This window comes from Hippopotamus amphibius, chromosome 7 (genome assembly GCF_030028045.1).
Source record: "Hippopotamus amphibius kiboko isolate mHipAmp2 chromosome 7, mHipAmp2.hap2, whole genome shotgun sequence".
NCBI lineage: Eukaryota > Metazoa > Chordata > Mammalia > Artiodactyla > Hippopotamidae > Hippopotamus > Hippopotamus amphibius.
This window is the reverse complement of record NC_080192.1, coordinates 86,908,562-86,926,614: the sequence shown is the minus strand read 5'-3', so window position 1 is coordinate 86,926,614 and position 18,053 is coordinate 86,908,562. Positions and strand designations below refer to the sequence as shown.

Genomic DNA, 18,053 nt, shown 5'->3' with positions numbered 1-18,053 from the left:
ATCACCAGTCAGTTACCTATTCAGCAGTTACCGGGCTCTATCCAGTCTCTAAATGTCACCATGAGACCACAGAAGATGCAGACACAGGTCCCTTTTCAAGTAGCACAGAATCAACTGGAGAACGAGGGAACAAAATGAGACATGGTGGTCAGGCCTGGCTGTGGGGACAGATGCTATAAGTCAGTCCTGAACAAGAGAACAGGTCCCTCTCCTGTTGTCAAGACAAGGTGCACAATGCAGACTCACTTCTGCATACAATTTCACAGGTAGATCCTACAGCACCCCCAGGCTACAAGGTACCTACGCCCCTGAAGAGGCTAAGAAAGACACACTTCCAGCTTGATCTTTCGTAGGACTGTCTGCTCTGCTGCCAGATTGCCTAGGAAATAGGAAATTTTGCGCAGGACTTTGTAGGACAGATAGGTGGGGTAAGCTAGTCCTTCCCTTCAGGCTGAGGGTCAGAGAGGATAGCAGTTAAGTCGGCCCGTTGCTGTCCCACCCCATGACTGGGTCCAAAGAGCGCTTGACTCAAGACCGGCCACTGGGTGGCAGAGACAACAGACACAAACATGAACTCGGATACAGTTACACACATCAAAACTACACCCATACACAAGCTCTGGTACCCGCCACGGAGACAGAGACAGAGGCAACGCTGCACAAAGGCAGGCGCAGCTACACCCAGTCAACGTACTACTTAGCCTACACACACAGACCAAAAACATCCAAATTAAGACGCGCTAGCGCGCCAACCCTCACAGCCTCTCGGGCACCCACGCTGGGGGCGGGGCCGGTGAGGGGCGGGGCCTCCCGGGTCGAGGCGGGGTCAAGGGTCAGAAGGCGGAGGTACGCCCAAGATGGCGGCCTCCATGTGCGACGTGTTCTCTTTCTGCGTGGGCGTGGCGGGCCGGGCCCCGGTTGCCGTGGAAGTCCGCTTCGTGAGCAGCACCAAGGTGAGGCCGTGGCGGACCGTGCCGGGGTCCCCCACCCCGCCTGGCGTTGGACACAGCCCCGCGGGACCCCATACTTGGAGCCTAGAGGCTCCCTCGCCGCTCGGACGCTGCGGCCCGGCCCCGGCTCGCGGCCCGGGGGCTCGCTGTCAGTCCTCGCGCGCAGGCTTCCCGAGCGTTCACGCGGTGGGCCGGGGCCCGCGGAGTCTCTGTGCGCGTCCCCTCCCCCCGCGGAACCGGGCCTTTCCGGCAGGGGGGCCGGGGAGCGCCAGGCGCGGGGGACATTGCTGCTGGGTCCGCGGAGCTGTGGGCGAGACGTGCAGGGCGGAGGGAGCTGCAGTACAAAAAAGCGTGGGCCCTCAGGGAAATTTCTGAGTGAAATTTGGGTGGGGTTTGAGGGAAGACTCCAGGACGCTTCACTAAGGGTCTTGGAGTGCTAAGAAATTTGGGCCGAAGCCCGTGGTAGCATTGAAGGATTTAAATCAAGAGGGTGACATTTTGTTGTTTTATTATCGTCTTTTAAAAGTTCATTGTAGAAAAAAAATCGCAAGTGCATGCAAGGAAAAAGAAGGTAAAACTCAATTCTATATTTGTGCAAATATGTGCATATTAAAATTATATTTTTAGAAACTGCTTTGTGATGTAGTTGTAGGTATTTCAATATCAATAATGCTGCTTCTGCGTATTAAGAGTTGAGTAATAATCTGTTTCATGGGAGGACCACTGTTCACTCAATAGCTGCGCATCTATGGACCCTTATGTTGTATTTTGTTTTTCGTGCCTGAGGTCAGAGGTATTGGAGCTCATGGTCTGGGCACACGCCCTTTCCTCCTCACCAGCACTGAGTATTTTCTTTCACGGTTATCTTTGGTAGTTGATATGTGCAAAATGATATCGCTTTGTTCTCATTTATGTTTCTTTGTTTACTAATGAAGTTGAATAATTTATCATGTGTAGTGGCTGTGTCTGTCTTTGGTTCTTGCCCTATCAGCCTTCTAGTCATTTTGTCTCCTGCTCTTAGCATCATCGTACTCATCCAGTTCCCCAACCCAAACTTCCATTTTCCTCCTTTTACTCCAGAGGCATCTGGAGCATTCCTCTTTTTCCGTGATAAATCAGCTCCCCTATATCCTTGGCCTCCTTAGCTACCCACAACTCCATCTGCACCCAAAGGCCTCCTGTGCTCCTCATTGGCTCACAGTTTGATGGTGTCTCAGTTCCATCACTCCTAGCATGCAGAGATATTCACATTTACTTTCACTTCACTGCTATCTCTCAGCCCCCTCCATTTTTTTTACTTCTTCCCTCTTGCTTCATGACTTCGGCCGCTCTCCTTGTCCAGTGGTCCTTCTATCAAAACCCCGGCTCTGGAGGAATGAGCTGGCTTCCCTCTCCATGCCTACAACTGTTCTGCTGCTTGCAGAAAAATCACATACCCAGACTTGGTGACAAGATGGCTTATCTTGGGCTTTTTGCATCTGTATTCATCAAGTGAGATTGGTTTGTGATTTTCTTTTTCTTTTATGTTGTCTTCCTCAGATTACCACCTCAAAGTTATGCTTGTTTTTTTGTTTTGTTTTGTTTTAAATAGAGAAGCTTTCCATTTTTTCCCACTGTTATGGAGTACTTTAAATAGCATAAGAGTTACTCTTTGGTTTGAGAGCTGGCTCATGAAACCATATAGGCTAGGGGCCTCACATGGGGGTAGTTTTTGACCACTTTCTCTATTGCCTCTATGGATATTGGCAGGAATGATTTCCAAAATTTTACCAGTTGCTGTGCCAGGGACATGACCAATCAGAACAGAAACCTGACTAAATATGGTAGATGTCAACCAGGATGCCATACTAGTGCACATCAGGCAAGCATTGGCATTGTTTATTAGTCTGTCTTGGCTTTCTTCCTTTTGAATTCACTTTTGGCAATTGATATTTTTCTAGAAAATAATTTAATAAAGAATTAATTTACTACATAGTCTTAGATTTTTGGGTACTTTTTTTTTTTTTAAACTTACTTTTCAAATTGGAAATAACTTTGCATAGTTTGTACCCTTTCCATCCAGGTTCAGTTCTCTCCAGCCTTCTTGGTAATATGAATTAGAGCTGTTTTTCTTGAAATACTTTATGTTTGGGAGGATGAGTGGTTTCATAGAGCAACAACTCTGATTCTTCCTAAATATTTCCTGCATTTGGCCCTCCAGAAAGAGGGAGAAAGAGATGAATATTTATCCAGTATTGAGGTTTGAGACTGTCAGAAGTACTGTGGGCCCCTGTCCTTATCTTTTTGTCCCACAGAGGAAGGCCAGGATTTCATTTTGCTAGTTTGGGTCCAGGGGCTACTAGGCATGGACGTAGGCTTCTAGAAAGACAACCAGGCTGCATCCATGGCTTTGCCAGTGGTTTTGTTCCAGCTGTCCTATTTGTCCAGCTGTACTATTTTGTCCAGCTGTACTACTAGAGCTCCCAAAGTTATTTACAGGGTTGAGATTTGTGGCTAATGGGTTGCTCAGGGCCTGTCCAGGTCTACACATCCTGCTGCTCTGATTTTGGGAGGTGCCCCTGTCTAGCCAGAGTGCCAATGCTAGAAGGAAACAGGGAGCTACCCAGGAGGCACATGACAGGACATTTCACTCTTGTGTCAGTCATTTCCTTTCCCTCTCTTTTTGTGACAGTTCACTGTTGGCAAGGGCACCACTCCTCTGTATAGTGGGAGAAAGTACTCAGCTGGGCCAGTAACCGCCTAGGTTCTGAAGCTGTCTCCTGAGTCCCTTTGCACATTTGAGAGATGTCAACTCAACAGTTGTTTTCTCATCCTTCATCCCATACATGATATCTACAATGCTTTAGACCAGTACTTCTCATTTAACATGCATGTGAATCATGTTAGGCATCTTGTTAAAATGCAGATTCTGATTCAGCAGGTCTGGAGTGGGGCCTGAGATTCTGCATTTTTAACATCTCCCAGGCAATACCCATGCTGCCAGTCCATCACTTTACTTTGAGTAGTAAGGAGCTAGAGTTTATGAAGTTCCTTCACCTGTGCTAGATCATTGCATCCTGGAAACTACCTGGTAGGTATTATTATAACATTTATTTTTCACATGGTAAACAGATGCAAAAAGTGAAGTAATTGGCTCAAAGATTCACAGCAAGTTAGCATTAGGACTGGTGCTCAGATTAGTCATGCCTTTCAGTGTAACACCTGAGAACTTGTTGGGTACCAGGTACTATGCTCGGTGCTATGAGTACCCAGCTGACCAGGGAAGAAGGGCGTATTCTTCTGCAAACTAGACCTCTCCCTCCAACGGTGTAGGGTTTCTCTGCAACCCTGAGGAGTAGCATCATGACCAGGATCCTGGAGGGGCACGTGGGTGACTGAGAGAAGGCTGCCCAGTACCAGTTCCTGGTACTAGAGGCTCCAGCCTGCTATGAACCTTGTCCCTGCTCTGGCCATCCTAAAAATTCTCCTCCAGGTAGTCCGACATGGCTGACATGGTGACTCTCTTCCCTTCCCAGGCCCTCTGCTCTGGACAGGCTGGAAGAAGTGAGACTGAAAGTAGGGCAGAGCTGCATTTCCAGAGAAGGCAGTCATGGAGGGTGCTGACCACAATCCATGAACCCTCCTGAGGCAGAAGCCTCTCCCGAGAGGGAAGCACATGGGGGTGAGGAGCCCTTGAAACTATGTCCTCTGTCTCTTCTTATGGCTATCCTATTCCTTCTCTGCCCTCTTAGGGAAAGGGGCTGTTTGCCACACAGCTGATCCAGAAGGGGGAGACCATATTCGTAGAACGGCCCCTGGTGGCTGCGCAGTTTCTCTGGAATGCACTTTATCGCTACCGAGGTGAGCACATCTCGTCCACTCCTGAGGGCTTTTGGGCCCAGCAGCCTTTGTCTATGGAAGACAGTACACACACCCCTATTGGCTGATGTCTCTAGGACTCCAGGTATCAGGAGGAAAGCACATCTTCCCTTGGAGAACTGCGCCTGAGAACCATACCTGTGTCTAATCTCAGGCTGTTTGGGGCTGTGAGCCTGCAGCAGAGAGGCTCTTCCATAGTGCTTCCTGGGAGAGGACTGTCACTCTGGAACTCAGTGTGGCCTGTACTGTAAGGTACTAGATGTTGTGCTAAAGGGCTCTGTGCCAAAGTGGAGCCCCCTACCAAAAGGAGACCACGTGCCCCTTGGTCAAAAAAGGCTGTGTTAGGGGTCAGAAACAAATAGGATGCTCTTCGCTTTGCCATCCAGTTGCTTTTTTCACACTTTTCTTGGGCTAGAGAAAAATCTGTGAAAGGAGGGTCAGTCGGCTCCAGAATATGGGGAAAGCCCAGTTTGGGGGAGGGGTGGGGAGCCCCATAGACTGTCCCATCGAGAAGCAGGGAGAGTCTGCCAGGAGGGATGGGTGCTCTGAGAGGGAAGAAGGCATCATCTACCTTTGAATGCATGTGAAATTCACTTCTTCATTCCATTCTTTAACATAGTCATTCATTCACTCACTCCTCAAACTTTTATTGAACACCTACTATGAGCTGGGTGCTATTCTAGCCCTGGGGACATTGCTGTGAAAAGGACAAATGTGACCCCTGCTCTCAAGACACTTACATTGTCATGTCTGGCTCTCTTCCACAGCCTGTGACCACTGCCTTCGGGCACTGGAGAAGGCAGAGGAGAACGCCCAGAGACTGACCGGGAAACCAGGCCAGGTTCTGCCTCACCCTGAGCTGTGCACTGTGCGCAAGGACCTGCACCAGAACTGTCCTCACTGCCAGGTGAGTATCCCTGGGAGCTGAGCTGAAGTCCTCTCTGGGGAGACAGGAGTGAGGGCAGACATGGTCATGGCCCTTGAGAGCCCCAGTGTAGTGAAAGACATTAAAAAGGCTCAGTTACTGTTCCAGTTTCGTCCTCTCTGTTCCTATCCTGTTGTCTAGAAAATGGGCTTGGTGGGAGCTTGTCCGCTTCCTAGGAGCCTGGCAGGGGCCTTTCCCTGTACCTGAGAAGCAGTCTCTCTGTCCCATGGTTTTACAAGCTTGGGTCAGGTGCCCCTCTCACATGGTCCCAGAGCACTGTATCCTTTCTTATATAATACCATTGATTACTGCTCAGGGGCTATTTGCGGAAGGAGTGCAGTTAGAGGAGGTGAGACCACAGGAGTGTCTGTGCCTCACCCCGAGGCTAGATCCTAGGATGTTGACCTCCACCTCCCCCAACAGGTGACGTACTGCAGTGCAGAATGTCGACTGGCCGCAGCTGAGCAGTACCATCAGGTCCTGTGCTCAGGCCCCTCCCAGGATGACCCCCTGCATCCTCTCAATAAGCTGCAGGAGGCATGGAGGTAGGTAGCATTTCCTTTCTTCTTTCCTTTATCCTTCCCTCCCTGCCTGTCTTCCCCGCGCTTAGTGGATGCAGCCATCTTTGTTAAGTTACCATCCCCTAGATTTTTCTTCCATTCTTAGGGCTAAACAGAGGTCATATCACCCATTCCCCCGCCTTAAATCTGAGCTGCCAGTCCCACCATCCTCAGCATTTTACACACTCCAAGAAAGAGCCCCGTTAAGCCCATAGGGATATAAAATCCTGCCCACGTCCTTGCCAATGACTTTCTCTTTTTGGTTATAAATGAGGTTGGTAGGAAGGATTCTCTGTAGCGATCAGATCATACTTCCCTGAATTCAGCTACTGGGGAGGGAATTTCTAGGCCAAACCTTTTTCTTTCTCCCCAGGAGTGTTCACTATCCCCCTGAGACTGCAAGCATTATGTTGATGGCCCGGATGGTGGCCACAGTGAAACAGGTGAGCCCACCTGATCTTCTTGGGGAAGCTGACTCTGCCCTCATGCAACCCTTGGCCTCAGCTTTCTTCTCACCTTAAGACTCTGGCTTGGATACAGAGTTCCTTCTGGGCTTCCCAAAGGAGAACTGCTTGCTATGTAAACCTTGGGAGTAGCTGACCATAAATCTGGCAGGGAGGGTAGGAGCTCATCTTGCCTGTGGTCTTTGATCTATGAGATGACTTCCTGTGCAGCAGCAATTCATGCATTTGACATATAAGCACCACCTTTTCAGGATTGTATCTCTTAGCTAAAGCAACAGAAACCACTCTGACCCCTTTAGTATTATTTCTCTTCAGCCTTATTCTCCTATTTTCCCAAGTGTTGTGAATTGGCTAGCTTGGCACCAGCTGGGGAGATGGTTGGGTGTGGGCAGGGTGGGGAGGAAGGGTCTACTGAGAAGCTCATGTGTGATGGTGTTTCTCTGAGGGCAGGGGCTTTAGAAGGACAGCCTGTTCCTCCCACATGGGCAGGAGTAGCAGTAAAGCAGAGGGTGTCCATGAGTCCATGTGAGCACATGCATGCATGAGCATGTGTGACCCTGACCCTGAAGTATACGTGTTCAATGCAGGCTAAGGATAAGGATCGTTGGATCAGGCTCTTCTCCCAGTTCTGTAATAAAACAGCCAATGAGGAGGAGGAAATTGTCCACAAACTCCTGGGGGACAAATTCAAGGTTGGTCTCCCCCCATGACCCTCCCAGTGCGCTCTTCACCCCACCCCACCCCCACCCCCCCAGTAGCCTGGGATATCTGTGACTACCTGAAGGAAGCTCCACACTTTCTCCCTTCCCAGCCACAGCAAGAAGTTAGAGCCTGGGTCCAAAAATCTGTTCAGAGACTTGTATGCCTAGCTTTATTTAACTTCATGACCTAATGTGGACTTAAAATTGGAAAGTGGAGTGATGACAGAGGACGGAGGGCCTGGGTACCCTGATGTGGGAAGGCAGGACCCCATGATAGGAGAGCAGTGGGCAAATCAAGTGTAATGGAACATGGAGGACTGGGGGGGGTCCACAGGGTCAGGGAGCAGTGTGAAACAGAATTTCAGTTGCCAACGTACTAAGCACTTGCTCCACATTAAAGAGTTATACATTCTCTCTGAGCATAGTAGACTTCCAAGCAGGAGCCACCTGAAATTGGAGGCAGGTGTGTGAAAGGGCATCTGGGGTGGGCCTTGCTGCACTGAATCTAGGGAAAGGATGGGGAGAGTCAAGCTGCTCTGGAGGCCGGGGCAGGGAGCCTGGAGGGTGGTGAGGACAGACATTTTAAGCCAGACTGCCTCCACCCTGCTGGTACAAGTGCTAGAAAATAGGAATTTGAGGTTCGCTACCCTGGGTTGGAACAGGCCAGCAGACTGTCAAGGCTCTTTGGAGATAAGGACTCTGTGGCTTTCCTTTGCCCCCAGGGAAAGCTCGGTCTACAGAGCTCGCCCTTTTCCTTCCCTTACATGGCCATCTATGCTAATGGGAAATCCCCAGGGATGCAAGTCTCTCCCTGCTTCCCCTAAACCAGGGCCAGCTGGAGCTTCTGCGGAGACTCTTCACAGAGGCGCTCTATGAGGAAGCACTCAGCCAGGTGAGTGTGGGGAAGGTGGGACCAATGGCCTCCTGGTCACTCCAGCTCTCCAGGAGCAACCAGGTCAGCGTCTCCTGCTGGGACAGCTAAGCCAGAGCAGACCTGGTCTTCTGGAGTTGGGATGAGACTAACTCACAGCAAACTTCCTCAACAGAGAGTTGTATCAGGAAGAAAACCAAGTGACTGTAACCCGAGTGCTCTTCTCCCTTTCTCCCCACAGTGGTTCACTCCGGATGGATTCCGGTCTCTCTTTGCTCTTGTTGGGACCAATGGCCAAGGAATTGGGACCAGGTTAGGAGAGAATGTCCCAGAGCTATTGGACTTGTCCCTCAGGGCTGGGGTGGGAGATTGACTGGGGAAGGCAGCCAGCTCCTTTCAAGACTAGGGTGGGGCAGGGTGTGACTCTGGCCAGAATGCTGGACTAAACTCAGTGGTGGGGGTCAGAAAGATTGTCTTTCTCGGGAACACTGGTCTGTTGGGGAGGACACAACCACCCCCACCCTCCCCTCGGAGAAAGAAATGGATTTAACTTGCTTGGAGGTGGAGAGCCCTGTGAGCTGGGCCTCCTCCTCTCCAAACACGGCTGCCTGGGACCCCCAGCTCCCTGAGCCAGTGGGTCCATGCCTGTGATGCTCTGGAGCTGAAGCCTCAGGACCGTGAGCAGCTGGACGCCTTCATCGACCAGCTGTACAAGGACATCGAGGCAGGTAGGTGAGATGGAGCTTTGGCCTCACCCAATTTTGGAGACACCCATCAGTCAGGCGGTGGACATAGTCTTCCCCCAGGGAGCTCTGAATTCATGGCTGGGGAAGGTAATCCCTGTGTGCCGGTGGGAAGCTTCAGATCTGTCCACAGGACGTACACGAGAAATGGCCCTGTGATCCATGCAGAGGCTTGATGCTAGGGGTGGGGGAGTGCTGGACAATAAGGTGGTATCATTTATAGGAAAGCAAGGCTCGCACCTCAGAGAAGCAATTTCAGGTAAAATGGTAGTGATTGTGTGGCAAGTGGAGCCAGTGCCTGTCCTTATAAGCCTGGTTTCCTTTTTCCACCTATAAAATTGATGCAATAACATCTGCATATTACTGTCTTACAGCAACTGGCGAGTTTCTTAATTGTGAAGGATCTGGCCTCTTTGTGCTGCAGAGCTGCTGTGAGTCCCGGCATTGAGAAGGGGTAGCCTCACAGCTGTAGTTCATCTCTCTTGGCCCCTTCTGGGCTGGTAGAGTTGAATCCAGGAGTGGGGTTAGGGCTGAGTTTCCTTGGGGACTTTCCTCTCGGCCTTCTCCTTCTATCATTTTTTCATTCATTCACTTATTGGACTGCTCATGCCTTGATGTAAAACCTTCCAGTGGGCTAGACCCGGTGCTAAGGCAGGGCATCGAGCTCTGATTCTTGCAAAGGGAAGCCTGGCTTTTGCCCCACCACTGCCCTGTGAGCTGTGGTAGGATAGTGTTGTGAGAGCCAGGAGGAGCTCAGGCTGGAAGGAAGGCGGTCTCATCAGCACCTGATGGAGGGGGTAGAGCCAGTTTAGACTGTTGTCTTTTCCAGATCTAGCCCCCCACCCTCTGCTCTCTTCACTGCAAACCCTTCTTCCCAGGCTCTGGGGACACTACTCCTCCCAAACTAGGCTCTCAGAGAGCCTGGCTCAGCTGTTACGAGACATCCAGTAACAGGACTGAGTTAAGTGGCCTGGCACAGGCATCCCTTTCACAGCTCTGTCCCTCCCTTTGCGAGACATTGGGAACAAAGCGGAGGATCAAGTTGACCAGTGAGGAGAGGATCAGGAGCAGTCATGGCAGGAGGGGGAAGGGAGTGATGCAGGAGTGCATTTGTGCCTGTGCTCTTCAAGAAAGAACACTGGACAGGGAGTCAGGAAACTGGGGTCCCAGGACCTGCATAGCCCTAGCAGGGATGAGAGAACAGAGAAAGATAGGACCCAGTGCTCTGCACAGTTAAGGCTGTTTTTATTAGTCAAAAATCCTCATTACCTGCCTCTCATCACCCAGGCAACCACAGCTGTGTCCCCAATGCAGAGACCTCTTTCCCAGAAAACAACTTCCTTTTGCATGTCACCGCCCTGGAGGATATTAAACCAGGAGAGGTGAGGGGGCCAGTAGCTGTGGGGAGGGTGGGCAGTAGGCCTTGCAAGTTCTCTCCGGGAATTGGGAGTACCAGTGGCTACAGCCCCAAGTTCAGGTTGTTGGGTTGAATCCTCACATGCTGCAGGATATGAGTGTTGCCCATAGATATGCTCTAACCCCACCCCACTTCCAAAAATAACTCCAGAAAGCCTCAAAGCAGTGTTTAAGAGACAGCTGTGTGCCCAAGTTCTTGTCCCCAACTATCTTTTGATCAAGGAACCTGCAGCATCTAAGGAAGCAGAAAATGGCCCTTCATGGGTTGGACTATGGGGTACTAGTGTGGGTTTGGGGTCCTGGCTCTTAGAGTAGTGCACAAAGGCTGGTTGAAACTTCTTTCAGAGCAAGTAGCTTCACACCAAGATGACCTCTGCCCCAGCCACAGACCTTGGCCATGGCCCGAAGCCAAACAGCCCGTCTCAGACAGAGATTGTTAAAGCCTTATGGTGGGGTGGCCTCCCTGCTGTGAGCATAGGGGAATGGATCAGGGCGGCCTGCCCCTTCGCTGAAGGGCAGCTCAGGCTCCTAGGGATGGGGCAGTGGTTGGACATAGGGCAGAGATTGGGGAGGCGCTAATTCCATCTATTAGAAACAGAGGCCGTCAGAGCCCACCTCTCTTCTGCCTGTTAGGAAATCTGCATCAGCTACTTAGACTGCTGTCAGCGGGAGCGCAGCCGCCACAGCCGCCACAAGATCCTCAGGTGCCAGCTGGGGGTGTGGTGGGCAGCTGGGCTCTGGGGTCCTCCATTCCAGTGGCTGCCTGACTTTGTACCCTCACCACCACCATCACCCCCCACCCCCCACCCCCCCTCCCCGCAGGGAGAACTATCTGTTCGTCTGTTCCTGCCCCAAGTGTCTGGCAGAGGCGGATGAACCCAACATGACCTCTGAGGAGGAGGAAGATGAAGAGGAGGAGGAAGGAGAGCCGGAAGATGCCGAGCTGGGGGATGAGATGACTGATGTGTGATGTCACCCTGCCTGGAGGGGGTCCTACCCCAGACCTTGCCAGAGGAGGGGGCCTTCCCCCAGAGCAGAGGCCTGGAAGGAACTACCCACTCCTATTGCCTGCTTTCCCCCCATTCCAGCTCTGTTTCTTCCTGAGGGTAAGACAGGCTGGACCCTAGGCCCTCTCACCCCCACCGGACCTCACGCCCTGGACACTGCTGCTGAGCGGCTCAGACTGCGCTGTCAGAGCCTCTCAGAACTGGCTTCCCCCTGACGTACGGGTATAAGTGGCTGGAACCAAGGTCAAGGGCTAACAGTGTTTCTTCCCCTTGGCCCCATGGCCCCACTTACTCATCCACCTGAGGCATCACCCCTCTCAACTCACTGGCGTGGGGGAGGTAAAGTGGCAACCCGAGAACAGCCTGACTCCATTGAAGAAGAGAGGGGGCGAGACGTCCTTACCCTCTTCCCCACCTCCCACTGTCGTAGCCTGACCACTAGCACAGCTGGGAGAGGCAAGAAGGGGGAACTGGGCCTCCAGAGCACCTTCCCTAAGGCTCTCTGTGGGGGAACACTGAACCAGGGGGATTACCTCCCTCTCCCCACCTCTCCACACCCACCGTTTAGACATCTGGGGAGTAGAGATTAACCCCTTCCCCAGACTCCAGGATCTCTGTACTTGTGCCTTGCCTTTCGGGCCCTGGCACAGTGGCTAGCCTCACAGTGTATGGAAGAGGCCCTGCCTCCCTTGGGAGAGCGTGGGGGATCATCACCCCTTCCTCCCAGCCTCTTCCCATTGAGGACTCTAGCAGCATGGCTGAGACCTGGGGGATGAAAGGCCTGTGCTCCTTAATTTAGGATGTTCTAGAGTCTTCTAGAACATGGGTCAATGAGAGGCTCTCCAGCTCTCAATTTCCACCTTTAGGATCCCCACAGAGGAACATAGAAGTCTTCCAGAAACCTAGGAGAGCTGGGCTAGATACTCAGATTAGCCCTAACTATGTCCCGCTCCTCCCCAGATTAGCACTACCCCTTACTCTTGGGTTGGAAGCTGTGGAAATTATAACCTATGAATTGCTTTCTGCCTGCCTTCCCTGAGGGGTCTGCCACATGCCCCTGCTGAGGGATCCCAGGGAGGGCAGGTGCCACCCCACAGGCCCTTTCCTGGATCATGAGCCAGGTGGACTCTGCCTGTCTGGGCTGTTGGGTTCTTAATCCTTCACAGCAGCCAGCACTCCCTCCTCCCCACCTGCCCACTGTTCTCAATAAAACTTGAGTGGTGACAGGCCTTTGCAGGAGTACTTTGTGAATGGCTTGACAAGCTGCCCCAGGCAGGCAGCAGTCACAGGGATGGTACAAAAGTACATAGGATAGAGCAGGCGATGGCAGGAGATGGGAGCTCCAGCTCCCCAGTTTGGGTTTATCCCTGGTGTTGTCTATCCTGTGCTGTGCAAATGTTTCTAAAGTCCAAGAACAGGAGTTCTCTGAGGTTCAGTGTGAATCCCTAACACCAGGCTACAAGATGAGGCTTTTCCTCAGGGACTGAGCTTCAGTTTCCTAAGTTCTTCAACAGGAGACTTGGGATCCAAGATTACCAATCTGAGCACAGGTCCTAAAGGACCTTGGGCAAGTCATGTATCCTCTCTGGGCCTCAATTTCCTCTCTTCAAAACAAGAGCATGGGACCAGATAAGTGTTTGACAGCCCCTCCCACCCCTGTGTGCTTTTACTTTAGGACACAGTTGCAACCCTGATGAGAGGCTTTATTGCTAAAAAGTCAGTGAGGGTTTATTAGGTCCTCAAACATCAGCTCTTTATACCATTCCAACAACTGCTGTGAAGAACCCTGGGTGGGGAGGCTGGAGCCAGGTGGGACATGACAGGTCTCAGATGGCTCTCAGACCACCTGCTGTAGGCCCCTTTAGTTCCAGACCCTAGCCCACAAGCCTTGGGGCCCAGCTCTTGCCTCCTCCCATAGCATGAGACACCTTAGGAGCCCAGGGGAGGGGAGGCCAGTGGTGTGGCTTCCTTTAGCTTAGCCAAGGCCCAAGCCCTTTTCCTCTGCCTGGCTCCACCAGTCCCCAAATGCTACCCCCAAATCCCAAACAGCAGAATTCCTGGATTTCCCCTTCCCAGCCCAGAGTTGCTTATGGCTGGAATGTGAGACCAGCTCCTCTACCAGAAGGTCCAGGGCGGTTGCAGCAGCTCAAAGGTGGGGATGCTGGTGACATTAACTGGGATGGAAATGATGGCCCATGGCAGTCCATGCTGTTCCAGGGAGCGGCGGATCATGTAGCTGGGAGGGCATGAAGAGAGGTGGTGATGGTCACTTTCTCAGCACCCCATCATGCCCCACTATCCGCATCACTCTGGGAGTTCCAGAGTCTGAGGACTTTTTTGGCCCTCCAACCAGGGCACCCCAAGATGAGGCTTGGGGGTAGGGACTGGTGATTGCCCTTGACCTCCCCGGGTCATGGCACCCAGCTGGGTGCTGATACAGCCAGAGACAAAGAGCCCTCACCCATCTCGGCCAAGCAGGAAGAGGGCAGGGATGTCAGCTGTGCGCTGGGTACTGTCCTGGATCATCTCCACATAGAAGCTGTCATTGTCAACCGCGTTGTCAGAGATGATCACCGCCCGCCCGCCGTGCTCCTGCACTACTCGGGTCTTGGAGAGGAAGGAGCAGCCCCTGGAAGAGGTGGTGGTGAAACCAAAGGAAAGGCAGGGTCCTAGCTATCCCTTCCCCAGACCACCAACGTGGGAGGAGGAAAGAAGGACCATGGAGAATTTTTTTATAAAGGCTCACAAGTAAATGGCCAAAGGCTTGGGTAATCTAAAGACATTTCTTAAAGACCCTTAAAAAGATGAATTATTTAAAAACAGCTATTACAAAGCATCACCACCAACACTGATCTCAGAATCTACCCTATGCCTGCCTTTCCCTTGTGCCCGTGCCTGTCCACTCCTTACCCCCTCTCCACCAGAGCGATCTGGTCCTGGATGAAGAAACCGTTGCTGAGTTCCCCACAGGCCTCTGAAGGTTCAGCAGGGACAAGATGTATCTGCTCATACCTTGTGTGCTGAAAGACATTTAGACAGATGAGAGTGTGGGGAGACACACCTTTAGGACTGGGCTGACTACCCCGTCTTATCAGCTCCTCACAAAGTGTGCTAGACACTTGAGCATTTTTACTTAATTCTCACAAAGGTCTGTCTAGCTGTCCTGTCCCACCCTGCCTTTCCCAGACATAGGTAGGGAAGTTGGTATGGACCCAGAGAGGGCAAGTAACTTGCCTTGAGTCACATAGTTCAGAGGTGGAGCTAGCAGACCCCTTGGTTTTTCACTACTTCGTGTCCCTAAGAAGACAGCTTTCTCCCTCTGTGGTGCCCAGGTCTGCCCAGAGGAATAGCTGGAAGCCCCTTCTTCGTGGCTCTACAGCCCGTGGAGGATAGAGCTGGATTCTGTCTGCCCCCTTCTCTGTCCCAGCACTCAGGTATTGGTTGAAGCGATGAGGGTCACCTCAACTTAGTGGGGGGAATGTGGAGACAGGATCAGAGATGAGGAGGAATCCCTGAACTTACAAAGATACCACCAAAGTCCTTGGCAGGTGTGGCTGTGAAGATGTATCGAATGTCCCCAGGACTCAGCACTTGAAAGTACAAGTAATCATGGATGCGTAAGCCTGAAAGGTAAAATGTACAGGTGAGAAGCCTCCAGGGAAAAAGCTGGTTCAAGTTCAGATCACGGACCCAGTGCCTTCAACTGGGCTGGCTATGATCTGGGCCCAGAGACCCAGCTTTAGCCAACGGGGTCCTCCAGGTGGGTAGGATAGATGGTCTCTGCCCCAGAGAGGATAGAGTTGATGCAGACAATGTTAGTAACCCCAGAGATTTACAGCTACTGCTGCTTACACAGGTGAGCTGGGAAGATTGAGAGCTCCAGTGTTACCTCTCTGAGGGTTAATTCATCTTTGCTCTGAAGCAGACTTGGGAGTTTCAAGGTGGAGATATCACAGCCTGAATACAAAACAACTCTCACCAAAACTTAAAAGTTGACTGGTTCCACTGCCATCCCCTTAGTCCAACCACTATCATTTCTTGTCCTGGCTGTTGCAGCTTTTTGACTGGTTATCTTAGCCTCCATTCTTGCTCCCTAAGGTCCATTTCCCCAGCAACTGCCCAGGATATCTTAAAACATCTTAAAGCAAACGTGATCATGTCACTCACTGCTCCCAGAACTTCAATACCTTTCAACGACTTCCCTTTGCACTTAAAATCGAAACTTAACTCTGGTCTGCAAGGCCCTGCTTGATCTGGCCCTTGGCTACTACTCCATCCTCATCTCTTCCTTCCTATGTTCAAGCTAAACTGGCCTCCTTTCAGTTTCTTCACATCTCCAAATCTTCTTGCAAGTACCCTCACCCTACCCCACCCCTGCCTCTTTATATAGCTCACTCCTATTCATCCATCAGGTCATAGCTTAAATGCCACTTTCCAGAGAAACCTGCCCTGTGACTGCCTTCCCCTTATGCCCATTCAAAATAAACTTTTTCTCCAATGACACTTTTAACATAATTTGTAATTATACAGTATTTGTAAATTTTTGTTTATTGTCTATCTCCTGCACTAGGACAAGAACCTAAGTTTGTAACTTCATTCAGTACTGTATCCACATCATCTAACATAGTGGCTAGCATATAGTTGGTGCTCAAAAAGAGTGTTGAATAAGTGAACAACTATTTCCAGCTCCACTGCATTGAGGAAGGGAATTGCCAGAACAACCAGATTTTTCTGGGGTGTGGATCTCTTCAGCACCAAAGTGTAATGTTTTACCTGGACTTGAGTCCCTGGTTTCCTTAGCCCAGAGAGACTGAGGAATATGAAAGGGTGGAAGCTGCTGCCACAGAGCCATTAGGCAATCAACAAACTATCAAGTCACTACTGTGTGCCAGGTTGGGATCGATTGTGGCTTTAGCTGTCCTTCTCTACTGTCCACATCAGTCACCAGGCAGAACTCCACTGGCTTGGCACTGGGCTACATATATAGCCTTTTATCCTGGGAGTGGAGACTTCCCATCGGGTACAGGTACACTCCCAGGAAGCCTTCCTGGATTAGCACTAAACTTCCCCTCCTCCCCAGACACATTTTCGCCTGGACTTTGCATCTGCTGATCTGTGTAAATTAAGTGTAGGTATACACATGTGCTCACGTATGTATATGGGTGTATGTTTATGTTCTCGTGTAGGTGCAAACAGGTTGGGTGTGTACGTATGTACTAGTGCGTGTGAGCCGACGTGTAGCAATGTGCGGCCCTGTTTATGAACGTGAGCACTCACATATGTCTAGCCTGCACTATCGCTAGTTGTTCCTTGTTCCCCGCCCCCTCAGTCACCTAAGTCGGCGCCAGTGGGGGTAGGGGGAGTCTTGCTTCGACGTGAGGAGCTGAGGACTCACAGCCCAGCCTCAGGCCGCGCCCAGTTCATGTCCCTGGGGACTACTACCCACCCACTACAGGCGCCCATCTCTGGATCTGCCCTGCTCCGAACTCGCGGGGTCCCCAAGGTGACCCGTGGCCCCCAGGCGGAGACGCGCTTAAGCTGGACCGCCAGCCCCGCCCTGAGACACAGCTCGACCGTTGCCGCTCACCGTGGGCCGCGACGCACGCGGGGAGCCAGACCACGAGACACCACCAGCCCGCGGCGCCGGGGAGCATCTCCAGGGCCCGGCCCGGCGCCGCGCTTCTCCCAGCCTCCCCGCCGCGCGTAGCTCGCCGGACTTCTGCCTGACAGCTGCTCCGGCCTCCCGCCCCCAGACCCGCTCACGCCGCGGGTTGGCGGACCGAAACGAGGCCCGGGGCTGATTGGCTCTGACGCCTGCTCATGTAGCCACATTTTCCGCCCCTGCGCCCCAGCCCACTTTCTATTGGTCGAGAGAAGTGGGGCCGCGGGCTGATTGGCCTAAACTCTTAACTGCGACTGCCGGCCCCCGCCCTAGCGTCTCTCAGTTTGGACTTGACTAGGCAGGACCTCGCTGGCAGGGGGCGGGCCGGGGCGGGCCGGAGAACTGAAGGTGGGAGACTCGCAGGACTCGCCTCAGCCGCCGAAAGTCTTGGCCAATCAGCTCGTGCGGTCTCGGCCGGCTCCTCCCCGCGGCAGCTCCGCTAGACGACGATTTACCTTCTCGTAGCTGTGCTTTGCTCCTTCCCATCCGCTCCTTGGAAAGGCATTTGTCTAGTGCCCAGGTGGTCTCTGGCGACCTCTGCTCTCTCTGCTCAGCCTCTACCTAGTTCCACCGGCGCTTGCGCGCTCATAAGTCAGTAGGCTCTGGGGACGTGGCCTGTTGTACCCGACTCGCGAGGAAGCCCTGGGCAGTGCCGAACCAGAAAATGAGCGTTGGGGCCAGGTGTCCACGCCTGTTTATTTACCATTTATTGTGCAACTGTGATTTTGGACACCTAACTTCTCAGTCTCAGTTCCCTCTTCTGTAAAGTGGGCATGATTACACTACAAACGCGAGAGTTGTGAGGGTTAAATGAGTTCGCTCACGTCAAATGACTACTTGGCAAAAGCCTGTCCCTCGGTCAGCCTTCAATAAATATTTGCGTTCATTGCATTCCT

The 18,053-nt window shown here is 52.0% G+C and overlaps 2 protein-coding genes across 7 annotated transcripts; one reads left to right on the top strand and one right to left on the bottom strand.

The window, feature by feature from the left end:
- The first annotated feature begins 845 nt into the window (after window positions 1–845).
- SMYD5 (SMYD family member 5) lies at window positions 846–13,190 on the top strand. 6 transcript variants are annotated; one of them, XM_057741891.1, is made up of 14 exons: window positions 846–953; window positions 4,466–4,546; window positions 4,682–4,790; window positions 5,576–5,715; window positions 6,157–6,278; window positions 6,667–6,736; window positions 7,345–7,449; window positions 8,288–8,350; window positions 8,571–8,641; window positions 8,951–9,057; window positions 9,447–9,503; window positions 10,360–10,454; window positions 11,122–11,192; window positions 11,311–13,190. In XM_057741891.1, exons 1-14 carry the CDS (start codon window positions 858–860, stop codon window positions 11,456–11,458), a joined length of 1,335 nt encoding a protein of 444 aa, XP_057597874.1. In that variant the 5' UTR covers window positions 846–857; the 3' UTR covers window positions 11,459–13,190. The 6 variants fall into 6 exon arrangements, with proteins under 6 accessions (XP_057597874.1, XP_057597877.1, XP_057597878.1 ...); XM_057741894.1 differs by lacking the exon at window positions 4,466–4,546; XM_057741895.1 differs by lacking the exon at window positions 7,345–7,449.
- On the bottom strand, window positions 13,187–17,297 carry PRADC1 (protease associated domain containing 1). Its single transcript, XM_057741897.1, has 5 exons — window positions 17,083–17,297; window positions 15,018–15,118; window positions 14,406–14,515; window positions 13,957–14,124; window positions 13,187–13,731 (listed from the first exon to the last, which is right to left on the bottom strand). Exons 1-5 carry the CDS (start codon window positions 17,147–17,149, stop codon window positions 13,611–13,613), a joined length of 567 nt encoding a protein of 188 aa, XP_057597880.1. The 5' UTR covers window positions 17,150–17,297; the 3' UTR covers window positions 13,187–13,610.
- Window positions 17,298–18,053: the final 756 nt, after the last annotated feature.

Coding starts and splice junctions, on each gene's coding strand:
- SMYD5 (XM_057741891.1), top strand. CDS start 858: ATGGCGGCCTCCATGTGCGACGTGTTCTCTTTCTGCGTGGGCGTGGCG. Junction 954..4,465: donor GCTTCGTGAGCAGCACCAAG/GTGAGGCCGTGG, acceptor TTCCCTTCCCAG/GCCCTCTGCTCTGGACAGGC. Junction 6,279..6,666: donor AAGCTGCAGGAGGCATGGAG/GTAGGTAGCATT, acceptor CTTTCTCCCCAG/GAGTGTTCACTATCCCCCTG.
- PRADC1 (XM_057741897.1), bottom strand. CDS start 17,149: ATGCTCCCCGGCGCCGCGGGCTGGTGGTGTCTCGTGGTCTGGCTCCCC. Junction 15,119..17,082: donor CGCGTGCGTCGCGGCCCACG/GTGAGCGGCAAC, acceptor TTTACCTTTCAG/GCTTACGCATCCATGATTAC. Junction 14,516..15,017: donor AGGACTTTGGTGGTATCTTT/GTAAGTTCAGGG, acceptor AATGTCTTTCAG/CACACAAGGTATGAGCAGAT.